Genomic DNA, 23,032 nt, shown 5'->3' on the forward strand with positions numbered 1-23,032 from the left:
TAAAGGGAGGAAGGGAAGGAGGGAAAGGTGTAAACTACATGTGATTTCAGATTAATCTGCATGAAAAGTAAACAACACTATATAACAGAAATTGGAAAATATAAACAATTTTGAAAGAGTGATTCCTGAAGGCCGTTAGACATAGTATATAAAGGGTTGTGTGTTGTGTAACACCAGTGGGCTAGGCATGGCCTAGAGCCAGCAGTAATACTAGCTCAGCACTTTAGCCTGGCCATTAAACCAGCAGGCCTGGAGTCTACTGGACCAGTCTGACCACAGCCTGAGACGAACCTTGCCACTCGGTTGGAGAGACAGACACAGGGACAGGTCACACACACATGCGCGCGCACACACACACACACACACACACACACACACACACACACACACACACACACACACACACACACACACACACACACACACCACACACACACACACACACACACACACACACACACACACACTAGGCCTGCCTAACGCTTCTTAGGCAGCTTCAGCTGGAAATCTGCGGCTGTTCCAAAACACCACTCAGGAAACGACATTTCCCTACATTTAACAGGGGAAGGAGAGAGAGAGAGAGAGTGAGAATGAGAAAGAAAGAACTGAGGGGAGTTTCTAAGTGAGAACAGAGCATATACTGTTTCATATTACACACACAGTGATTTTGGGAACGGAGAAAGAAAATGAGAGAGAAGAGACAAAACGAGAGAAAAATAGAGTAGGCTAGACGGTGGCCTGGGCTCTGGAGGATGGTGTAACTACTGGAGAGTTGTTATGTGGCTGTGTCTAGATGTATAGCTACATCTTGTTGTGTTGCGTAGTTTATTGTATAGGTGCAGTGTGCGTTTATGGATTGGTTGACTGTGGAAAATGAACTTCTCCTCTGTAATGTATGTTCTCTTGACTAGAGCTCTCATAGCAGGTAAGGTGCTCTACTTACATACTACCACTTTATTCACATACTGTACTACCTCTGTACTAACATACTACTACCCTGTACTTACTTGCTGTTAATTTATCTCTGTATAAATAGGGATAAACAAATAAATACTTTGCACATTCTTGAGTTCGAATTGTCAGGATACTCTTCACTCTCAACCATGTGAACTTATACAGTACATTGTCAGACCACTGTTTTATATGTTATCCCATACAAACATTCTTACATTAACAAAACAGAACCCTATACAGACGCCTTGGATTTCTTCACATTTTATTGTCTTACAAAGGGGATTAAAATTGATTTCATTGGAATTGTGGAAGAACCTCTTAATAAAAAAAAATATTAATAGAAATGAAACACCTAAAATATGGCTCCATGCATCAAATACATTTTAGAATCACCTATGGCATTGATTGCAGCTATGAGTCTTCTTGGGTAAGTCTATACTTGCTTTCCACACCTGGATTGTGAAATATTTTCCCATTATTCTTTTCAAAATTCTTCAAGCTCTGTCAAGATGTTGGGGATCAAGTCTTGCCATAGACTTTCAAGCAGATTTAAGTCAATACTGTAACTTGCCCACTCAGGAACATTCACTGTCTTCTTGGTAAGCAACTCCAGTTTAGATTTCGCCTTGTGTTGGAGGTTATTGTCCTGCTTAAAGGTGAATTATTCTCCCAGTTTCTGGTGTAAAGCATACTAAAGCCGACTGTGCTTAGCGCCATCCCATTTCTTTTAATCCTAAAAACTGGCCAGTATTTGCCGATGTAAAGCATACCTATACTATGACGCAGCCACCACCATGTTAGAAAATAAGGACGCAGATACTCAGTGATGTGTTGTGTTGGATTTGCCCCAAACACAAGGCTTTGCAATTCGGCCAAAAAGTGTATTCCTTTACTATGTTTTTTTTTGCAGTATTACTTTAGTGCCTTGTTGCATTCAAGATGCATGTTTTGGCATATATTGTATATTTCTATTCTTCTTTTCACCGTGTCATTTAGGTCATTATTGTGGAGTCACTAGTTTTCTCCCATCACATCCCTGGAGCAGTTTAATTCCTGTCCTGCAGCTCAGTTCAGAAGGATGACTATCTTTGATGTGTCTGGGTGGTTGAATATATGATCCACAGCATAATTATTAACTTGACCATGCATGAAGAGATAATAAATGTCTGATTTGTTATTGTTACCCATCTACCAATCACTGCCCTTTTTATGAGGCCTTCAAAAAGCTCCCTGGATCTTTGTAGTTGAATCTGTGCTTGAAATTCAATAGTTGACTGATTGACCTTACAGATGTTGGATGTATGGGCGACAGAGGAACGTCTAGTCATTCAAAAATCCTGTCAACCCCTATTATTTCACACAGAGTGACTCCATTTAACTTATTATGTGATTTGTTAAGCCACATGTTACTCCTGAACTAATTTAGGCTTGCCTAAACAAAGGGTCTGAATACTTATGCAATGACTATATTTTAGTTATGAACTTCCACTTTGACATTAGAGTATTTTGTGTAGATTTTTGACAAATAAAAATCATAATTCAATTAATTTTAATCCCACTTTGTTATACTTTTGCAAGGCACTGTATCTACCATCTGTCAGCAACAGGACATTAGCAGTCACTAACTCCTCATATATCAATTTTGAAGTTCAGAGTGCAAGCGTCTCAAAATCAACACATATCGAAAGTATGTAAGCGAGGTATATATATATATATAGTATATTCCATTAAGCAGATGCTTTTATCCAAAGTGACTTACAGTCATTTGTGCATACATGTTTTACGTATGGGTGGAACCCACTATCCTGGCGTTGCAAGCACCATGCTCTACCAACTGAGCTACAGAGATGTGCGTGCGTGTGTTTTTGTGTGTGTGTGTGTGTGTGTGTGTGTGTGTGTGTGTGTGTGTGTGTGTGTGTGTGTGTGTGTGTGTGTGTGTGTGTGTGTGTGTGTGTGTGTGTGTGTGTGTGTGTGTGCGCGCGCAGTGGTTTTGTAAACAAAGAAACATCGCAGACATAGCTGTGGTTTGGTTGAATTCAGCCCTTGTTCTGACTTCACTGTGTCACCCTATTCCGAATAGTGCACTACTTTTGACCAGAGCCCATGTATGATGACCTGTGGGCTTTTGTCTCTATGATGTGGTTATGGACAACATATGAACATGGTTATGACATAAAGATATTCCGTACATACACTGCAAAATAAATCTAGTTGTTTCAACTAATTATTCTTAAGTAACTGGTTCCACAGCCATTTTGTTGTTAATTCAACTTTTCGGTCCAAGTGTTTGTCATGTCCTGACCAGTATAAGGGGTTGTTTGTTATTGTAGTTTGGTCAGGGCGTGGCAGGGGTGTGTTTGTTTTGTGTTGTCGGGGTTTTTGGGTATTTTTCTATGTTTTGTATTTCTATGTTGTGTATTTCTTTGTGTTGGCCAGGTATGGCTCTCAATCAGGGACAGCTGTACATCGTTGTTGCTGATTGGGAGCCATACTTAGGTAGCCCTTTTTTCACCTGTCTTTTGTGGGAAGTTGTTTTTGCACTGCTGTATTTTAGCCTGCAGAACTGTTTAGCTGTCGTTCGTTTTTGTTCGTTTTCTTGTTTTGTGTCGTGTTCTCAATAAAAGTTAATATGAGCATTCACGTACCCGCTGCATTTTGGTCCAATCCTACGACGGCCGTGACAGAACTTCCCACCACAAAAGGACCAAACAGTGGAGTAAGGAGCTGGAGAGGAGCTTTCTGGAGTCGTGGACTTTGGAGGAGATCCTAGCCGGAGAGGGACCATGGAGGAAGGCTGGAGAAGACCGGGAGTGTTATGCTGGAACACGGCTGGCATGGAAGCCTGAGAGGCAGCCCCAAAATACATTTTGGGGGGGGGGCACATGGGTAGTTTGGCTGGGCCAGGGTTGAGCCCTAAGCCAACTCCCCGTGCTTACCGGAGGCAGCGTGGTACTGGTCAGGCCCCGTGCTAAGGGGTGATGCGCACGGCGTCAGGCCGAGCATCCACAGGCCGGTGTGCTCAGTGCCAGCGTCCTGCATTTGCCGGGGGGAAGCGGGCACCCAGCCAGTAGGGGTGGTGCCAGTTTCTGCGCTCGAGACCGCCTGTCCGCCTCCACGGCCCAGTGTATCCTGTTCCCGCTCCCCGCACTAGCCCTGAGGTGCGTGTCTCCAGTCTGGCGCCTCCAAAGCCAGCACCACGCACCAGGCCTCCAGTGCGTCAGCCCAGTCCAGTACGTCCTGTTCCCGCTCCTCGCACTAGCCTTGGGGTGCGTATCTCCAGTCTGGTATCTCCAGTACCAGCCCCACGCACCAGGCCTCCAGTGCGTCAGCCCAGTCCAGTTCATCCTGCTCCTGCTCCTCACACTAGCCCTGTGGTGTGTGAAAATAGTCTGGCGCCTCCTAAGCCAGCCCCACGCATCAGGCCTTCAGTGCGCAGCTCCAGTCCAGAGCTTCTGATGACAGTTCCCCGTCCAGAGCTTCTGACGACAGTTCCCCATCCAGAGCTTCCGGCAACAGTTCCCCGTCTAGAGCTTCCGGCGACAGTGCCCCGTCTAGAGCATCCAGTGACAGTTCCCCGTCCAGTGCGTCCGGCGACGTCCTGCAGTCTGGAGCCTGCAAAGACGGCCCGCAGTCCGGAGCCGACAGAGACGGCCCACAGTCCGAAGCCGACAGAGACGGCCCACAGTCCAGAGCCGACAGAGACGGCCCTCAGTCCGGAGCCGACAGAGACGCCCTACAGTCCGGAACCGGCGCAGCCAGAGTCGCCCTCCACTCCGGAACCGGCGCAGCCAGAGTCGCCCTCCAGTCCGGAACCGGCGCAGCCAGAGTCGCCCCCCAGTCCGGAACCGGCGCAGCCAGAGTCGCCCCCCAGTCCGGAACCGGCGCAGCCAGAGTCGCCCTCCAGTCCGGAACCGGCGCAGCCAGAGTCGCCCTCCAGTCCGGAACCGGCGAAGCCAGAGTCGCCCTCCAGTCCGGAACCGGCGCAGCCAGAGTCGCCCTCCAGTCCGGAGGTCCCAGAGTCGCCCTCCAGTCCGGAGGTCCCAGAGTCGCCCTCCAGTCCGGAGGTCCCAGAGTCGCCCTCCAGTCCGGAGGTCCCAGAGTCGCCCTCCAGTCCGGAGCTCCCAGAGTCGCCCTCCAGTCCGGAGCTTCCAGAGTTGCGCATCAGCCCGAGATCTCCAGCGATGCGCATCAGCCCGAGATCTCCAGCGATGCGCATCAGCCCTCATAAACTACTGCAGTATAAATACTGGAGGCTGAGACAGGAGGGATCAGAAGACACTGTGGCCCCATCCGTTGATACCCCCGGACAGGGCCAAACATGCAGGATATAACCCCACCGACTTTGCCAAAGCACAGCCCCTACACCACTAGAGGGATGTCTCCAACCACCAACTTACCGTCCTAAGACAAGGCCGAGTATAGCCCACAACGATCTCCGCCATGGCACAACCCAAGGGGGGGCGCCAACCCAGACAGGAAGACCACGTCAGTGACTCAACCCACTCAAGTGACGCACCCCTCCCATGGACGGCATGGAAGAACACCAGTAAGCCAGTGACTCAGCCCCTGTAAAAGGGTTAGAGGCAGAGAATCCCAGTGGAAAGAGGGGAACCGGCAAGGCAGAGACAGCAAGGGCGGTTCGTTGCTCCAGCCTTTCCGTTCACCTTCACACTCCTGGGCCAGACTATACTTAATCATAGGACCTACTGAAGAGATGAGTCTTCAGTAAAGACTTAAAGGTTTAGACTGAGTCTGCGTCTCTCACATTGGTAGGCAGACCATTCCATAAAAATGGAGCTCTATAGGAGAAAGCCCTACCTCCAGCCGTTTGCTTAGAAATTCTAGGGACAATTAGGAGGCCTGCGTCTTGTGACCGTAGCGTACGTGTAGGTATGTATGGCAGGACCAAATCGGAAAGATAGGTAGGAGCAAGCACATGTAATGCTTTGTAGGTCAGCAGTAAAACCTTGAAATCAGCCCTTGCTTTAACAGGAAGTCAGTGTAGGGAGGCTAGCACTGGAGTAATATGATCAAATTTTTTGGTTCTAGTCAGGATTCTAGCAGCCGTATTTAGCACTAACTGAAGTTTGTTTAGTGCTTTATCCGGGTAGCCGGAAAGTAGAGCATTGCAGTAGTCCAGCCTAGAAGTAACAAAAGCATGGATACATTTTTCTGCGTCATTTTTGGACAGAAAGTTTCTAATTTTTGCAATGTTACGTAGATGGAAAAAAGCTGTCCTTGAAACAGTCTTGATATGTTCTTCAAAAGAGAGATCAGGGTCCAGAGTAACGCCGAGGTCCTTCACAGTTTTATTTGAGACGACTGTACAACCATCCAGATTAATTGTCAGATTCAACAGAAGATCTCTTTGTTTCTTGGGACCTAGAACAAGCATCTCTGTTTTGTCCGAGTTTAAAAGTAGAAAGTTTGCAGCCATCCACTTCTTTATGTCTGAAACACAGGCTTCTAGTGAGGGCAATTTTGGGGCTTCACCATGTTTCATTGAAATGTACAGCTGTGTGTCGTCCGCATAGCAGTGAAATTTAACATTATGTTTTCGAATGACATCCCCAAGAGGTAAAATATATAGTGAAAACAATAGTGGTCCTAAAACGGAACCTTGAGGAACACCGAAATTTACAATTGATTTGTCAGAGGACAAACCATTCACAGAGACAAACTGATATATTTCCGACAGATAAGATTTAAACCAGGCCAGAACTTGTCCATGTAGACCAATTTGGGTTTCCAATCTCTCCAAAAGAATGTGGTGATCGATGGTATCAAAAGCGGCACTAAGATCTAGGAGCACGAGGACAGATGCAGAGCCTCGGTCTGACGTCATTAAAAGGTCATTTACCACCTTCACAAGTGCAGTCTCAGTGCTATGATGGGGTCTAAAACCAGACTGAAGCGTTTCGTATACATTGTTTGTCTTCAGGAAGGCAGTGAGTTGCTGTGCAACAGCTTTTTCTCAAATTTTTGAGAGGAATGGAAGATTCGATATAGGCCGATAGTTTTTTATAATTTCTGGGTCAAGATTCGGCTTTTTCAAGAGAGGCTTTATTACTGCCACTTTTAGTGAAGAACCGTCGGTGACGGTGGCCACCCACAAGAACCGTCGGTGACGGTGGCCACCCTCCCTTCCCTTCCCTGTAGTTTTTGTATTTTTGTATTTTTTATTTTTTGTTGTGGGTTATTGTTTTGTTAGTTTTTGTTTCAGGTGCATCCGGGGTATGCACCTTTGGGGGGTGGGGGGGGGGGGGGTACTGTCACGTCCTGACCAGTATAAGGGGTTATTTGTTATTGTAGTTTGGTCAGGGCGTGGCAGGGGTGTGTTTGTTTTGTGTTGTCTGGGTTTTTGGGTATTGTTCTATGTTTTGTATTTCTATGTTTTTTCTATGTTGTGTATTTCTTTGTGTTGGCCGGGTATGGCTCTCAATCAGGGACAGCTGTACATCGTTATTGCTGATTGGGAGCCATACTTAGGTAGCCCTTTTTTCCACCTGTCTTTTGTGGGAAGTTGTTTTTGCACTGCTGTATTTTAACCTGCAGAACTGTTTAGCTGTCGTTCGTTTTTGTTCGTTTTCTTGTTTTGTGTCGTGTTCTCAATAAAAGTTAATATGACCATTCACGTACGCACTGCATTTTGGTCCAATCCTTACGATGGCCGTGATAGTGCCACCTGAACTAAAAAAAACATTAGTTGGCCAAGACTTAGCTCAAACTTGAGAAAACTTTGACAAAAATGCAGTACATTTTAAATTATATGTTTTCTCAATTTGTCTTCTCATTCAATTATAAATTATTATCTGAGCATCTTAATCTTACATCTAGACGTTCCGCTAGCGGAACACCTGCTCCAATATCCAATGATGGGCGTGGCGCGAAGTACAAACACCTCTAAAATACAAAAACTTCAATTTTTCAAACATATGACTATTTCACAGCATTTTAAAGATAAGACTCTCCTTTATCTAACCACACTGTCTGATTTCAAACAGGATTTACAACGAAAGCAAAACATTAGATTATGTCAGCAGAGTACCAAGCCAGAAATAATCAGACACCCATTTTTCAAGCTAGCATATAATGTCACAAAAACCCAGAAGACAGCTAAATGCAGCACTCACCTTTGATGATCTTCATCAGATGACAACCCTAGGACATTATGTTATACAATACATGCATGTTTTGTTCAATCAAGTTCATATTTATATCAAAAACCAGCTTTTTACAATAGCATGTGACGTTCAGAACTAGCATACCCCCCGCAAACTTCCGTGGAATTCGCTAACATTTTACTAAATTACTCACGATAAACGTTCACAAAAAGCATAACAATTATTTTAAGAATTATAGATACAGACCTCCTCTATGCACTCGATATGTCCGATTTTAAAATAGCTTTTTGGTGAAAGCACATTTTGCAATATTCTAAGTACATAGCCCAGGCATCACGGGCTAGCTATTTAGACACCCGGCAAGTTTAGCACTCACCAATATCAGCTTTACTATTATAAAAGTTTCATTACCTTTTGTTGTCTTCGTCAGAATGCACACCCAGGACTGCTACTTCAATAACAAATGTTGGTTTGGTCCAAAATAATCCATCGTTATATCCGAATAGCGGCGTTTTGTTCGTGCATTCCAGACACTATCCGAAATGGTAAAGAAGGGTCGTGCGCATGGCGCAATTCGTGACAAAAAAATTCTAAATATTCCATTACCGTACTTCGAAGCATGTCAACCGCTGTTTAAAATCAATTTTTACGCCATTTTTCTCATAGAAAAGCGATAATATTCCGACAGGGAATCTCCTTTTCGGCAAACAGAGGAAAAAATCACAAAGGCGGGGGCGGTCGGGTCACGCGCCTAAGCCCAGAGTCCCTTGATCGGCCACTTGAGAAAGGCGATAATGTGTTTCAGCCTGGGGCTGGGATGACGACATTCTGTTTTTTCCCGGGCTCTGAGCGCCTATGGACGACGTAGGAAGTGTCACGTTAGAGCAGAGATCCTTAGTAAAAGATAGAGATGGAAAAGAAGTTCAAGAAATGGTCAGACAGGCCACTTCCTGTAAAGGAATCTCTCAGGTTTTGACCTGCCATTTGAGTTCTGTTATACTCACAGACACCATTCAAACAGTTTTAGAAACTTTAGGGTGTTTTCTATCCATATGTAATAAGTATATGCATATTCTAGTTACTGGGTAGGAGTGGTAACCAGATTAAATCGGGTATGTTTTTTATCCAGCAGTGAAAATACTGCCCCCTAGCCATAACAGGTTAACTAAAAAAGGCTGTGTAATTAGTTACACACACAGTGCTTTTAACATACAAAGCGTTGAACTTACATGATTACATTGTGCATGTTAATTTATACAGTAATTACTATTCAACATTTCCTCACCTTGGATTTGAATTCACAATCTCTTGGTTCATGGCATTCTGATCTTGCTGCTACACAGCTATGTCTGTGTTCATTTTCTGTTAATCTTACTATTCTCTCATCATTGACTTATGTCAGCAATTTTTGTTTTTTCTGTAAAGTTGTCTAATGTTGGTGGGGCACATTATTCAGTTGTAATGTTACTCCTTAATCACTATGATCAATAAAATCAGTTTTCTTGAGTGTACTTTTAGTGTACTTTTACTTTGAACTGCTAAGTGTAGCAACACAGGTGAAATCAGGCATTGACACAGACATGGTTGATTGGAATGCTGTGAATCAAGAGGTTGTGAGTTTAACTCCCAGGTGAAGACATGTTGAATATTAATTACTGTTTAAATGAGCATGCACAATATAGTAATGTACTGTGTGTCAAATATGTAAATTGAAAACATTGTATGTTAAAAGCACTGTGTGTGCAACTAATTCCACAGCCTTTCTTAGGTAAGAAGCACAAATAATAATTCATACTTGAATGAACAGACAAGTTAAACAAACATATTTTGTAACCTGTTAGGGCTAGGGGGCAGTATTGACACGGCTGGATAAAAAACGTACCCGATTTAATCTGGTTACTACTCCTGCCCAGTAACTAGAATATGCATATAATTATTGGCTTTGGATAGAAAACACTCCAAAGTTTCTAAAACTGTTTGAATGGTGTCTGTGAGTATAACAGAACTCAAATGGCAGGTCAAAACCTGAGAAGATTCTGTACAGGAAGTACCCTGTCTGACCATTTCTTGGCCTTCTTTGCCATCTCTATCCATTACAAAGGATCTCTGCTGTTACGTGACACTTCCTACGGCTCACATGGGCTCTCAGAAGGCGGCAAAAAGCTGAATCGTGGCTTTGCAGGCTCTGGCTGAAACAAAGTAGCGCGTTTGGGTAGTGGCTGGTTACAGTACTGTGAGACTCAGGCTCGTGCCCGCGTCGACAGAATGCTTTGTTTTCGTTCCTCTGTTTACCTAAACGCAGATTCCCGGTCGGAATATTATCGCTTTTTTATGAGAAAAATTGCATAAAAATGGATTTTAAACAGTGGTTGACATGCTTCGAAGTACGGTAATGGCATATTTAGAATTTTTTTGTCACGAATTGCGCCATGCTCGTAACCCTGATTTACCATTTCGGATAGTGTCTGGAACGCACGAACAAAACGCCGCTATTTGGATATAATGATGGATTATTTTGGACCAAACCAACATTTGTTATTGAAGTAGCAGTCCTGGGAGTGCATTCTGACGAAGACAACAAAGGTAATCAAACTTTTGCAATAGTAAATCTGACTTTGGTCAGGGCTAAACTTGGTCGGTGTCTAAATGGCTAGCCGTGATGGCTGGGCTATCTACTGAGAATATTGCAAAATGTGCTTTCACCGAAAAGCTATTTTAAAATCGGACACCTCGATTGCACAAAGGAGTTCTGTATCTATAATTCTTAAAATAATTGTTATGTTTTTTGTGAACGTTTATCGTGAGTAATTTAGTAAATTGTTAGTAAATTCCCCGGAAGTTTGCGGGGGGTATGCTAGTTCTGAACGTCACATGCTAATGTAAAAAGCTGGTTTTTGATATAAATATGAACTTGATTGAACAAAACATGCATGTATTGTATAACATAATCTCCTAGGTGTGTCATCTGATGAAGATCATCAAAGGTTAGTGCTGCATTTAGCTGTCTTCTGGGTTTTTGTGACATTATATGCTAGCTTGAAAAATGGGTGTCTGATTATTTCTGGCTGGGTACTCTGCTGACATAATCTAATGTTTTGCTTTCGTTGTAAAGCCTTTTTGAAATCGGACGATGTGGTTAGATAAAGGAGAGTCTTGTCTTTAAAATGCTGTAAAATAGTCATATGTTTGAGAAATTGAAGTAATAGCATTTCTAAGGTATTTGAAAATCGCGCCACGGGATTCAACTGGCTGTTGCGTAGGTGGGACGAATTCGTCCCGCCTAGCCCAGAGAGGTTAATATACTTTTTTTGCAGATAACACCGACCTGTTGAGTAAACAAAAAAAAGCCAGTGGAACCAGTTACTTAACTTCCCTGGGCTAGGGTGGGACGCAAGTCAACAGCCAGTGGAATCACGTGGCGCGAAATACAAATACCTCAAAAATGCTATAACTTCAATTTATCAAACATATGACTATTTTACACCATTTTAAAGACAAGACTCTCGTTAATCCAAACACATTGTCGGATTTCAAAAAGGCTTTACAGCTAAAGCAAAACATTAGATTATGTCAGGAGAGTACCCTGCCAAAAATAATCACACAGCCATTTTCAAAGCAAGCATATATGTCACAAATACCAAAACCACAGCTAAATGCAGCACTAACCTTTGATGATCTTCATCAGATGACACTCCTAGGACATTATGTAAAACAATACATGCATGTTTTGTTCAATCAAGTTCATATTTATATCAAAAAACAGCTTTTTACATAAGCATGTGATGTTCAGAACTAGCATACCCACCGAAAACTTCCGGTGAATTTACTAAATTACTCATGATAAACGTTCACAAAATACATAACAATAATTTTAAGAATTATAGATACAGAACTCCTTTATGCAATTGCGGTGTCAGATTTTAAAATAGCTTTTCAGCGAAAGCACATTTTGCAATATTCTGAGTACATAGCTCGGCCATCAAGTTTGGGACTCACTAAACTCAGAATTACTATTAGAAAAATTGGATTACCTTTGCTGTTCTTCGTCAGAATGCACTCCCAGGACTTCTACTTCAACAACAAATGTTGTTTTGGTTCCAAATAATCCATAGTTATATTCAAATAGCTCCGTTTTGTTTGTGCGTTCAGGTCACTATCCGAAGGGTGATGCGCGAGCGCATTTCGTGACAAAACATTTCAAAATATTCCATTACCGTACTTAGAAACATGTCAAACGCTGTTTAAAATAAATGTTGATGCTATTTTTCTCGTAAAATAGCGATAATATTCCAACCAGGCAACGTTGTATTCATTCAAAGGCTGAAAGAAAAAAATTGAGAATTCTCCTGAACGCGCATCTCAGTCTCACTGTCCCCAGGCTGACCACTCACAAACAGAGCTGTTGTACTTTGCCCAGAGACAGCAGACACCCCATTCCACTTTCTGGCGGCTTTAGAGAGCCAATGGGAGCCTTAGAAAGTGTCACGTTACAGCACAGATGCTGTATTTTTGATAGAGATGCAACAGAAGGACAACAAATTGTTAGACAGGGCACTCCCTGTATGGAATCTTCTCAGGTTTTGGCCTGCCATATGAGTTCTGTTATACTCACAGACACCATTCAAACAGTTGTAGAAACTTTAGAGTGTTTTCTATCCAAATCTACTCATTATATTCAGAATCTCGTTTCTGGGCAAGAGTAGTAACCAGTTTAAATCGGGTACGTTTTTTATCCGGCCGTGCAAATACTGCCCCCTAGCCCCAACAGGTTTTAACAATAATTAGTTGAAACAACTAAAACATATTTTTTTACAGATGTAACTTATCAGATGCATAGAGCAATTCATATTTACAGTGAACATACATCATATAGCCTTTAGTGGTTATGACGTAAACATATGTGCATGATGCGCTGTGCTAGTTCATGAAGGAAACCAGAGTATTGGCATCAGCTGATAGCACCAATTAGATTCGTCACTCCACGTTAATATGGCAGTCTATTTAGTCCACCAGGTTCTGCACACACTTCTCTGATGGCTGCCATGCGCAAACTATACACCGGTGTTTTTGGTGACATGCTATTGCAGGAACATGCGTTACTCGCATGCATGTCTGTTACTTGCTTTCCCACCACCCATCCCAGCCTCCACCTTTTTGGTTCTGTGTTTCCTTCCTGCAGGTGAATTAGTATAGCATGCTCTCTGCCTGTAATTATTATTATCTTAACAATATGCATGCTCTGGCAGTGAGCTACCCTGAATGAGCAGAGCCTAACGCCAAGACTAACGTATTGCATGTATTGTAATCTTTCTTATAAATGGTTAATTTAATACGTCGCGTTTCCTGTCTGAAATGTGTAACATATGAACTCTCAGGCCATGGACAGACTGTAGGGGTACTAGGGGCCCCCAGAGGCCTGGAAGCTACAACTGCTATGAAAATGCCTTTCCTTTCATTTCCCCTGATCCACAACCTCACAAACACACACACACACACACACACACACACACACACACACACACACACACACACACACACACACACACACACACACACACACACACACACACACACACACACACACACACACACACACACACACTATTTACGGAACACAGATGGTCCTTGTTATCCTGTCGTGTTTCTCTCTCTTCCCCCTTTCTCTCAGTGTACAGTAGATACATGTGTTCCACCTGTAGCTGTTCTGTCTCCTCTGGCAAATTGTCCATATTGTTTCCAGACAGACTGACTCCCCTGAACAGACCTGACCCAGCTGGCAGCACTGGGCATCAACACACAACCCCCCTTTAGAAAGTGTACAGTCTGTAAACAAGTCAAACTCTATGGACTTCTTTTAAACCTCTCCAGACCCTGTCTGGATTTTTATTTATCTATAAATGTACTGGAGTGTTACAGTATGAATGTTACAGTTGTTATTCAAGAGGTGATAATGTATTTAGAATCTCAGATAGAGTATATTTGAGCAATAGTGTCAGTACAGTCTCTGAGTAGGTGTGTGTGTGTGGGCATGTATGCGTACATGCATGTGTGTGTGTGTGTGTGTGTGTGTGTGTGTGTGTGTGTGTGTGTGTGTGTGTGTGTGTGTGTGTGTGTGTGTGTGTGTGTGTGTGTGTGTGTGTGTGTGTGTGTGTGTGTGTGTGTGTGGTGTGTGTGTGTGTGTGTATGTTTGTCCCCACAGGTGTGTGTGAGGCCTTGAATGTGACCGTGACCCCTGGGCCAGTTGTCATGGTTAGGGAGGGAGAGAACCTGACCCTGTCCTGCCTCGTCTCCCAGAAGAAGAGGAGCAACAGCTTCCTCGTCCTCCGATGGCTCTTCTCTCCTCCTCCTCCCTCTTTCCCTCCTCTCCCTCCATCCCCCTCTCCTCCTCTTCCTGAACAGCTGATTGTGAAGTTGACCATGAAGAAGATACAGATCTATGGGAACTACAGTTGCCGGCTCTCCCAGCCCAAGTTCCATCTGTATGAGGAGAGAGAGGGGAGAGAGGGAAAGACAGAGGAGGGAGAGGTGTATGGACTGCTGGTTCTGAATGTGACTCGAAGGGACCGAGGGTTCTACACCTGCAGGGTCCAGGAGATACGCAGACACAGAAACAGCTGGAAGGCTTCGTCTAATGGCACCTCTGCAGCCCAGCTCACTGGTAAGAGTATGTGAGTTGTGTATGTGTGTTTTTTCATGTGTACCGATGGGTGTGTTCATGTGCTTGTGTGTGTGTGTGTGTTACTGCCCAGGACTGCTCTATGGCTATGTAAAGAAGGATCAAAATCAGAGAGAGGTTACCTCTAGACAGTCACAGCTCTCAGAATAGAGCTATCCTGGCCCTAGTTGTTATGCCACATATAACTGAATACCAGTATAACTATCTACTTGTGTATACACACACACACAATAATTTCCACTCTTTAAGATTTTCCTGCCAATGTACAGTAAACATGCCTGTAGGCTAACAATATGAAGCATGGGGAGACCTGGGACCAACGTATGGAGATATATTTTAAACAATTTGATAGAAATCTATGAGTAGGGAGTCACAAACAAAAGAGGTCTTGTGCAAATAAAGAATTAACTTTTAAATAAAAATCAGTCTTTAAATATACCCCTATAGTTTCACAAACATATGCCATGATCCAAAAGCAAATTAGTCAAAAACAAAATGCTGATTACAAAATAAATGCAAGACAGATTTTTTTCTGATTAACACAGCACATTACTACTGTAGTATATTTCTTACCTTGCAAACACAATGTGAATGTGAAAACATTTGTGACAGGTTACAGGATCTGAGGCGTTTGACGCCAGTTCCTACTTCACAGTAGGGCTGTTTTGCAGAAAAATGCCTTCTTGAACTTTCATGTGGCTTACTTACAAAGTTGAATAGGATACGAAAATATGTATACAAATGTTAAATTATGAGCCTAATTTAGCTAAGTAGAAAGCACTGCGCTATACAGCGAGAAAGAAAGGATCCTTCCTGGCTGAAATAGTGGAGTGGTTGCACATGCCGAGATATGAGTCCTGATTGGTCTGTCATGTCACAGGCTTCCTTAGTCAGTATATACAGTGCCTGCAGAAAGTACTTTCTCCACATTTTGTTGTTTTACAGACTGAATTTAAAATTGATAAAATTGTCACTGGCGTACGTACACATAGTAAATACCCCATAATGTCAAAGTGAAATTATGTTTTGGGATTTATTTCTTTTTTTACAAATGAATTAAAAGTGAAATGCTGAAATGTCTTGAGTGAATAAGTAATCAACCCCTTTGTTATGGCAAGCCTAAATAAGTTCAGGAGTAAAGATTTGCTTAACAAGTCACAATAAGTTTCATGGACTCACTTTGTGTGGAATAATAGTGTTTAACATGAGTTTTGAATGAATATCTCATCTCTGTACCCCATACATAGAATTATCTGTAAGGTACCTCAGTCAAGCAGTGCATTTCAAACACAGATTCAACCACAAAGACCAGGGAGGTTTTCCAATGCCTCACAAAGAAGGGCACCTGTTGGTAGATGGGTAAACATTTAAAAAGCAGACATTGAATATCCCTTTGAGCATGGTGAAGTTATTAATTACACTTTGAATGATGTATCAATACATCCATGTCACTACAAAGATAAAGGTGTCCTTCCTAACTCAGTTGCCGGTAAGGAAGGAAACCGCTCAGGGGTTTCACCACCATAAAACAGTTAAAGAGTTTAAAGGTTGTGATAAGAGAAAACTGAGGATGGATCAACAACATTTTAGTTACTCCACAATACTAACCTAATTTACAGAATGAAAAGGAGCCTGTACAGAATTTTTAAAAATTGCAACAAGGCACTACAGTACTAATGTCTGAATACAAATAATTATGTTTGGGTCAAATCCAATACAACACACTGAGTACCACTCCATATTTTCAAGCATAGTGATGGCTGCATCATGTTATGTGTATGCTTGTAATAATTTATGACTGGGTAGTTTTACAGGATAAAAAATAAATGTAATAGAGTTAAGGACTGGGCAGTTTTTCAGGATAAAACATTTACGGAATGGACTTCCTAGAGGAAAACCTGGTTCAGTCTGCTTTCCACCAAACACTGGGAGATGACTTCACCTTTCAGCAGAAAAATTACCTAAAACACAAGGCCAAACATACACTGAAGGCAGTGAATATCCCTGAGTGTCCGAGTTATAGTTTTTATTTAAATCTGCTTGAAAAAAAGGCTTGAAATTCTATAGCAAGACCTGAAAATGGTTGACTAGCAATGATCAACCACCAATATGACGGAGTTTGACAAATTTTGAAAAGAATAATGGGCAAATGTTGCACAATCCAGGTGTAGAAAGCTCTTAGAGACTTACTCCAGAAAGACTCACAACTTTAATTGCTGCCAGATAATACTTTCTGGAAGACAATGCCATGCTGACTCATGTGTTTACATGTGTGGGTGTGTTGCGGCTAAGTCTTAAGAGGAACGATGGGCATTTTCTCCTACTTGTCTCTTAAGTTGAATAACAACTTTACGCACTTTTAAAGGTCCAATGCAGCCATTTTTACCTCAATATCATATAATTTCTGGATAACAATTAAGTACCTTACTGTGATTGTTATAAATAAAAATGGTAAAAAAGAAACAAAAAAGGTATTCTTAGCAAATAGCAATTTCTCAAGCATGAATTTTACTAGGAGTATCGGGGAGTGGGAAGGGGAAAACTGAAAACTAACTGTTATTGGCAGAGAGGTTTGGAAACCTCTTTTTTATTGGTATATTAGTAAGGTATAATCAATGAGGGGCTATGCCTTATATGGAAAATAATGAATGACGTGGAATGTGTGTTCCAAACGGAGTGGAACTCACCTTCCACGGAGTTGCATTATTTTTCACAGATAGTATAGAGCCCCTCTAGAAATGTGTTCATTTGCTGGTAGAAATGTGTTCAACATCCACTGAAGTAGCTAGCAAGTTGTGTGATAGCTACAGTAGTTGCCTTGGTAAGCTTAACTAACCAAACTATCAGTCCTAGTTGCTATTATGAAAAACAAATTCACCAATGCCAATAATGTCTTCAATTATGCTTTGAAAAGCAGCTTAAACATACTGTAGAACATGTAAGAATGAACTTCATAGCCATTGAATTATACTGTGCATTATAGGGAAATAATGCACACTCTAAAATGGCCTTCAAGCCAATCAGAAATGATACAGTGTACAGTATGTAAGTTGGCTCACTTATTCATGAGTTGCGTTTTACAGATCAGTTTGCGCAGATTAATGATACGGCATCCATATTAGGACATCCTCAGTTCTCAAGCCAATTTTCCTCAGTTCCTCCTTCTACAAAACTTCTACAGTCATACAACTAAGACTACTACTATTGCAGTGTGACTTTGGGTATTCTATACTACTACGACTGCTACTATTACAGTGACTTTAACAGTAGCAGCAAAGCAGTGGCGAAGTGGTAGAGTGTCCACCCTAAGATTGGAAGGGTGGGGGTTCGATCTCTGGTTGAGTCATACTAAAGACTAAATAAATGTGACCTGATGCCTCTTTGCTTGGCACTCAGCATTAAGGAGATGGATTGGGGGTAAAGCCATACGACAGACTAGTGTCCTGTCCAAGAGGTCTACTTGTACGTCAAGCTACCTCACACTACAGAATTTGGAGATGGGCCGTTCTGGCTTGGACAAAACTTACGTGTCCAAGGCTTACTTACAACAGTGCGCAGCAGCAGTGACAATAGTAATAGTAGTGGGTCTGACTCGTCACTTGACACCAATGCTTAGTACATTTGGCCTGGGCTTGAGGGCAGACTGACTGCTCTATCTATTCCAAGGTGCAATAACAACCATTGGTTGTTAGTCAAACGTTGGTGCCTCACTGTAGCCTACCATCAGTTAGCAAATGGGACACTGCCATTTTGTCCAGCAGTACAATGTGGAGGATCCAATGGCTTACCAACCAACCATTTCAAAATTCTGGCAGGGCCAAAATGTTTTATTATAACAGGAAGGAAGGAAAACGCATCTCTGCCACATTCTAAGGCACTGCATCTCAGTGATAGAGGCGTCACTAGAGACCCTGGTTCGATTCCAGGCTGTATCACAACCAGCCGTGATTGGGAATCCCATAGGGCGTCGCACAATTGGCCCAGTGTCGTCCGAGTTATGGTTTGGCCGGGGTAGGCCATCATTGTAAATAATAATTTGTTCTTAACTGACTTGCCTAGTTAAATAAAGGTTATGTATATATATAAAACCAAAGTCACAGTGGGTTTTAGGAGAACATTGAAATTGAGTTCAATAGCTGCAATAGCTGTGTAAGTCTCTACCCTATGGTGATTAGAGCAGTATAACAACCCCATCCCTTACTTTAAAACTTTGAATCTATGAAAAGCCATCTGACATTAGAATCTTACATTTACATTTACATTTTAGTCATTTAGCAGACGCTCTTATCCAGAGCGACTTACAGTAGTGAATGCATACATTTCATACATTTCTTTTTCTGTGCTGGCCCCCCGTGGGAATCGAACCCACAACCCTGGCGTTGCAAACACCATGCTCTACCAACTGAGCTACAGGGAAGGCTGTGTGTTGCACACTCTATAGCCATCATGGTTATTATCTGACCGTGCGGGTCATCTATGAACATCTTGAAAAACGATCTGGCCTTAATGGCCACATGTACTTTTAAATCTGGATTGGCCACTTCTCGGCGCCTGATTCCTCTCTAAGCTTTATCCATTTCATAGTAATACGTTTTTCTGCTAATTTTATCATACGGGCAACTTTTTCCCGCTTTTTCTTTATATCTGAATGGTGTTGCCGGTATCAAAGCCAAAACTTTTCTTTCTGCCAGACGACCTTGTAATCATTTTGGTAAAGTTTTACAGCTTAATATGAAACGTAGCCCTAATGCTGATGCGGCTTTGGCACGCACTATACCCTTAAACTCTTGATGGTTGCTAGGCAGCGCCGGTTAACCATCCTCTTGCCAGTTCCAAACTTTGCAACGCATGTCACTTCGCCCATCTCTTCGCATAGCCCACCACTAAGCATGCACTGTTTTCTTAACCACAACAGGATGGATCCATAAATAATTACAGTGGGAATAAATATCACTGAATGATGAAAATATTGGATAAAGTAGGCTAATCCAATTGAAAGCATGTATCAAACTGTTGCTTACTGAACTCCGAAAGTGATCCAATCCTTGTAATAAATTTGAAGCAATAGCTTACCCATGTGTGGTCATCGAGATGATTTCAGCGCCATTTTGATTGGGATAGCGCCATCGTGTTGCTTTTAGACAAGTGTGGGGACTCATCTTGATATATCAATAAATGTCAGATTTTTGTTAACCGTGAATTTCCGTTTGGATGGTTAGGCTACAATTAGGCTGGGGAAATGTTAGCTAAGTTGAGGTGAGTGCTGCCCATGATCATCTTGTCTAGTTGGCTCATTTATTAGAACATTTTGCCATGTTATGTAGTTTAACAAGTGGATTCTTTTGCTCTTCATGTGTAGACTCTTAGTAGCGTAGGCCTACTCCCAACCAAAAGCCTGTGACTTCACTGACTTGTCTGATAATCAATCAATGTGATTTTGTTTCACAGAATCTCCATCTGTATAGGCTATTTGCTTAACTGGTTCTGGCTGGGCAAATAAGTGGAGGTGGTATAGCTCATCTATTCGTTTGCTCACTGATTAGAAACATTTGCATGCAAAAATGTAGCCAAAATCAAGTGTAGGCCTATTATTTAGCTCAATCGTATATAGGCAACTCCAAAACTCCGTGGAGGTTCTGAAATATGAAGGAGACTCACATGCTTTTGAAAATAGGAATTCTATCATTTTCAATCGGTATCATGATGAAGGTAAGACCATAGGCCTGCTCCCTAACAAAGCGGAGTGGGGGGTAAGAAAGAGATGAAAAAAGCATGGGCTTGGGCTCTGTTTAAAAATATCACTTTCTTTATATGATAGCTGTTCCACACGTTCCTGTCACACAAGTTGTGTGGTAAAAAAAATTGTTGTATTTTATTCTGTTAAATTCCATTATATTCTTACCATAAAATATGTGTGTTGACTGTGATTGGGTAGCTGTGTCTTGCCTGTTAAATAAACAAAATATCAAACTATGATTTCATTTGGATGGCGCAGCCATGGCTGCACAGACAGGCCTAATTAAACAAAAAATATGCTATTCTATTGTTTTGAAAAGGCATTTTATTAGCCTTATAATGTTTCTTAGGACCTGTCTAAACAAATTAATAATGGATTTATTTTGATTGTGTATATTCTCAATGGATTTATTAAATTAGATGCCCACCTACATCTGCACACTACTACTGCCACAGTCATTGTACGCTGATGATTCATGCTTTCCTTTAAATCCACAATTTGGATCCCTCCACAGCCTCATAGATGATCTAAGATACTTTTTCAAACCTCTCTGGATTAAAACCAAAATAAGATAAGATAAGATACATAAGATATATCTCAAGATGTCAGGAGATTTTGCTTAAATATATCCACATAATTTTCCTTCCTCATGATGCCATCTATATTGTGAAGTGCACCAGCCTCTGCTGTAGCAAAGCACCCCCACAACATGATGCTGCCACCCCCGTGCTTCACGGTTGGGATGGTGTTTTCGGCTTACAAGCCTCCCCCTTTTTCCTCCAAACATAATGATGGTCATTATGGCCAAACAGTTCTATTTTTGTTTCGTCAGACCAGCGGACATTTCTCCAAAAAGTACGATCTTTGTCCCCATGTACAGTTGAAACCGTAGTCTGGCTTTTTTATGGCGATTTTGGAGCAGTGGCTTCTTCCTCGTTGAGCGGCCTTTCAGGTTATGTCGATATAGGACTCGTTTTACTGTGGATATAGATACTTTTGTACCTGTTTCCGCCAGCATCTTCACAAGGTCCTTTGCTGTTGTTCTGAGATTGATTTGCACTTTTCGCACCAAAGTACGTTCATCTCTAGGAGACAGAACGCATCTCCTTCCTGAGAGGTATGACGGCTGCGTGGTCTCATGGTGTTTTTACTTGCATACTATTGTTTGTACAGATGAACGCGATATCTTCAGGCATTTGGAAATTGCTCCCAAGGATGAACCAGACTTGTGGAGGTCTACAATTTTTTTTTCTGAGGTCTTGGCTGATCTCTTTTGATTTTCCCATTATGTCAAGCAAAGAGGCACAGAGTTTGAAGGTAGGCCTTGAAATACATCCACAGGTGCACCTCCGATGGACACAAATTTTGTCAATTAGCCTATCAGAAGCTTCTAAAGCCATGACATCACTTTCTGGAATTTTCCAAGCTGTTTAAAGACACAGTCAACTTCGTGTATATAAACTTCTGACCCACTGGAATTTTAATACAGTGAATTATAAGTGAAATAATCTGTCTGTAAGCAATTGTTGGAAAAATGACTTGTGTCATGCACAAAGTAGATGTCCTAACCGACTTGCCAAAACTATAGTTAGTTCACAAGAAATTTGTGGAGTGGTTGAAAAACTAGTTTTAATGACTCCAACCTAAGTGTATGTAAACTTCCGACTTCAACTGTATCTCTTAACACCATCCATATTTTTATTTCAATTTGCCATGTGCTGGGATATTTCACAAAAGTTCTGAAGCTCTCTATTCTCATAGTTTCTACAGATTTTAAGTTAAAGATAAACATTATACTTATAGCTAAAATAAAAATATTCCATATATTCATAAAAAAAAAATACAAAAATGTTTTGCCTAAAAGGGATGATGAGAACTGAGGAAGTCCTAATATGCATGCTGTGTTTTGATCTGCACAGCAACTCAGAAATATGTGAGCCAAATTGTAAATATGGGAGGGCAGTCACAAATGTAATGCAAGTCACAAATACATAAAATGCAAATCACAAAAGTAATCTGTTGAGTCACAAATGTTGTCACATTCACGAAAACATATTTGACAACTGTTGTGTTCGCAAAGTAACAAACATAGTACGTTTGTAAAGTGTGGCGTGTTAATCAGAAAAAAAATGTCTTGCATTTATTTGCGAATCATCATTTGTTGACTCATTTGCTTTTGGATCATGACATATGTTTGTAAAACTATATGGGAAAATGTACAGACTGTGATTTTTATTTAAAAGTTAAAAGCATTTTATATTTGCACGACATGTTTTGTTTGTGACTCACTACTTGTATATTGTTTTCTATATACAGTATATATATAAATCTCCATACCGACGCCACACACACACACACACACACACACACACACACACACACACACACACACACACACACACACACACACACACACACACACACACACACACACACACACACAGTGTGGTTTTGCCTGTTTGAACTCATTGTTTTGACATGGAAATGCCTGAAGCATACTGGGGTTAAGCTAGACTCACAGAGAGACAGACTAATTTCTTC

The 23,032-nt window shown here is 41.8% G+C and overlaps 1 protein-coding gene across 1 annotated transcript in view; it reads left to right on the forward strand.

The window, feature by feature from the left end:
- Window positions 1-521: 521 nt before the first annotated feature.
- The window catches only part of LOC106604231 (V-set and transmembrane domain-containing protein 4), a 29,131-nt gene continuing 6,620 nt past the window's right edge, over window positions 522-23,032 (forward strand). The window contains exons 1-2 of the mRNA XM_014198698.3: window positions 522-925; window positions 14,278-14,736. Of these exons, the coding sequence (XP_014054173.1) occupies window positions 874-925; window positions 14,278-14,736 (511 nt within the window). The 5' untranslated portion in view covers window positions 522-873. The remainder of the gene's footprint in view (window positions 926-14,277; window positions 14,737-23,032) is intronic.

Source organism: Salmo salar, chromosome 01, assembly GCF_965601325.2.
Source record: "Salmo salar chromosome 01, fSalSal1, whole genome shotgun sequence".
NCBI lineage: Eukaryota > Metazoa > Chordata > Actinopteri > Salmoniformes > Salmonidae > Salmo > Salmo salar.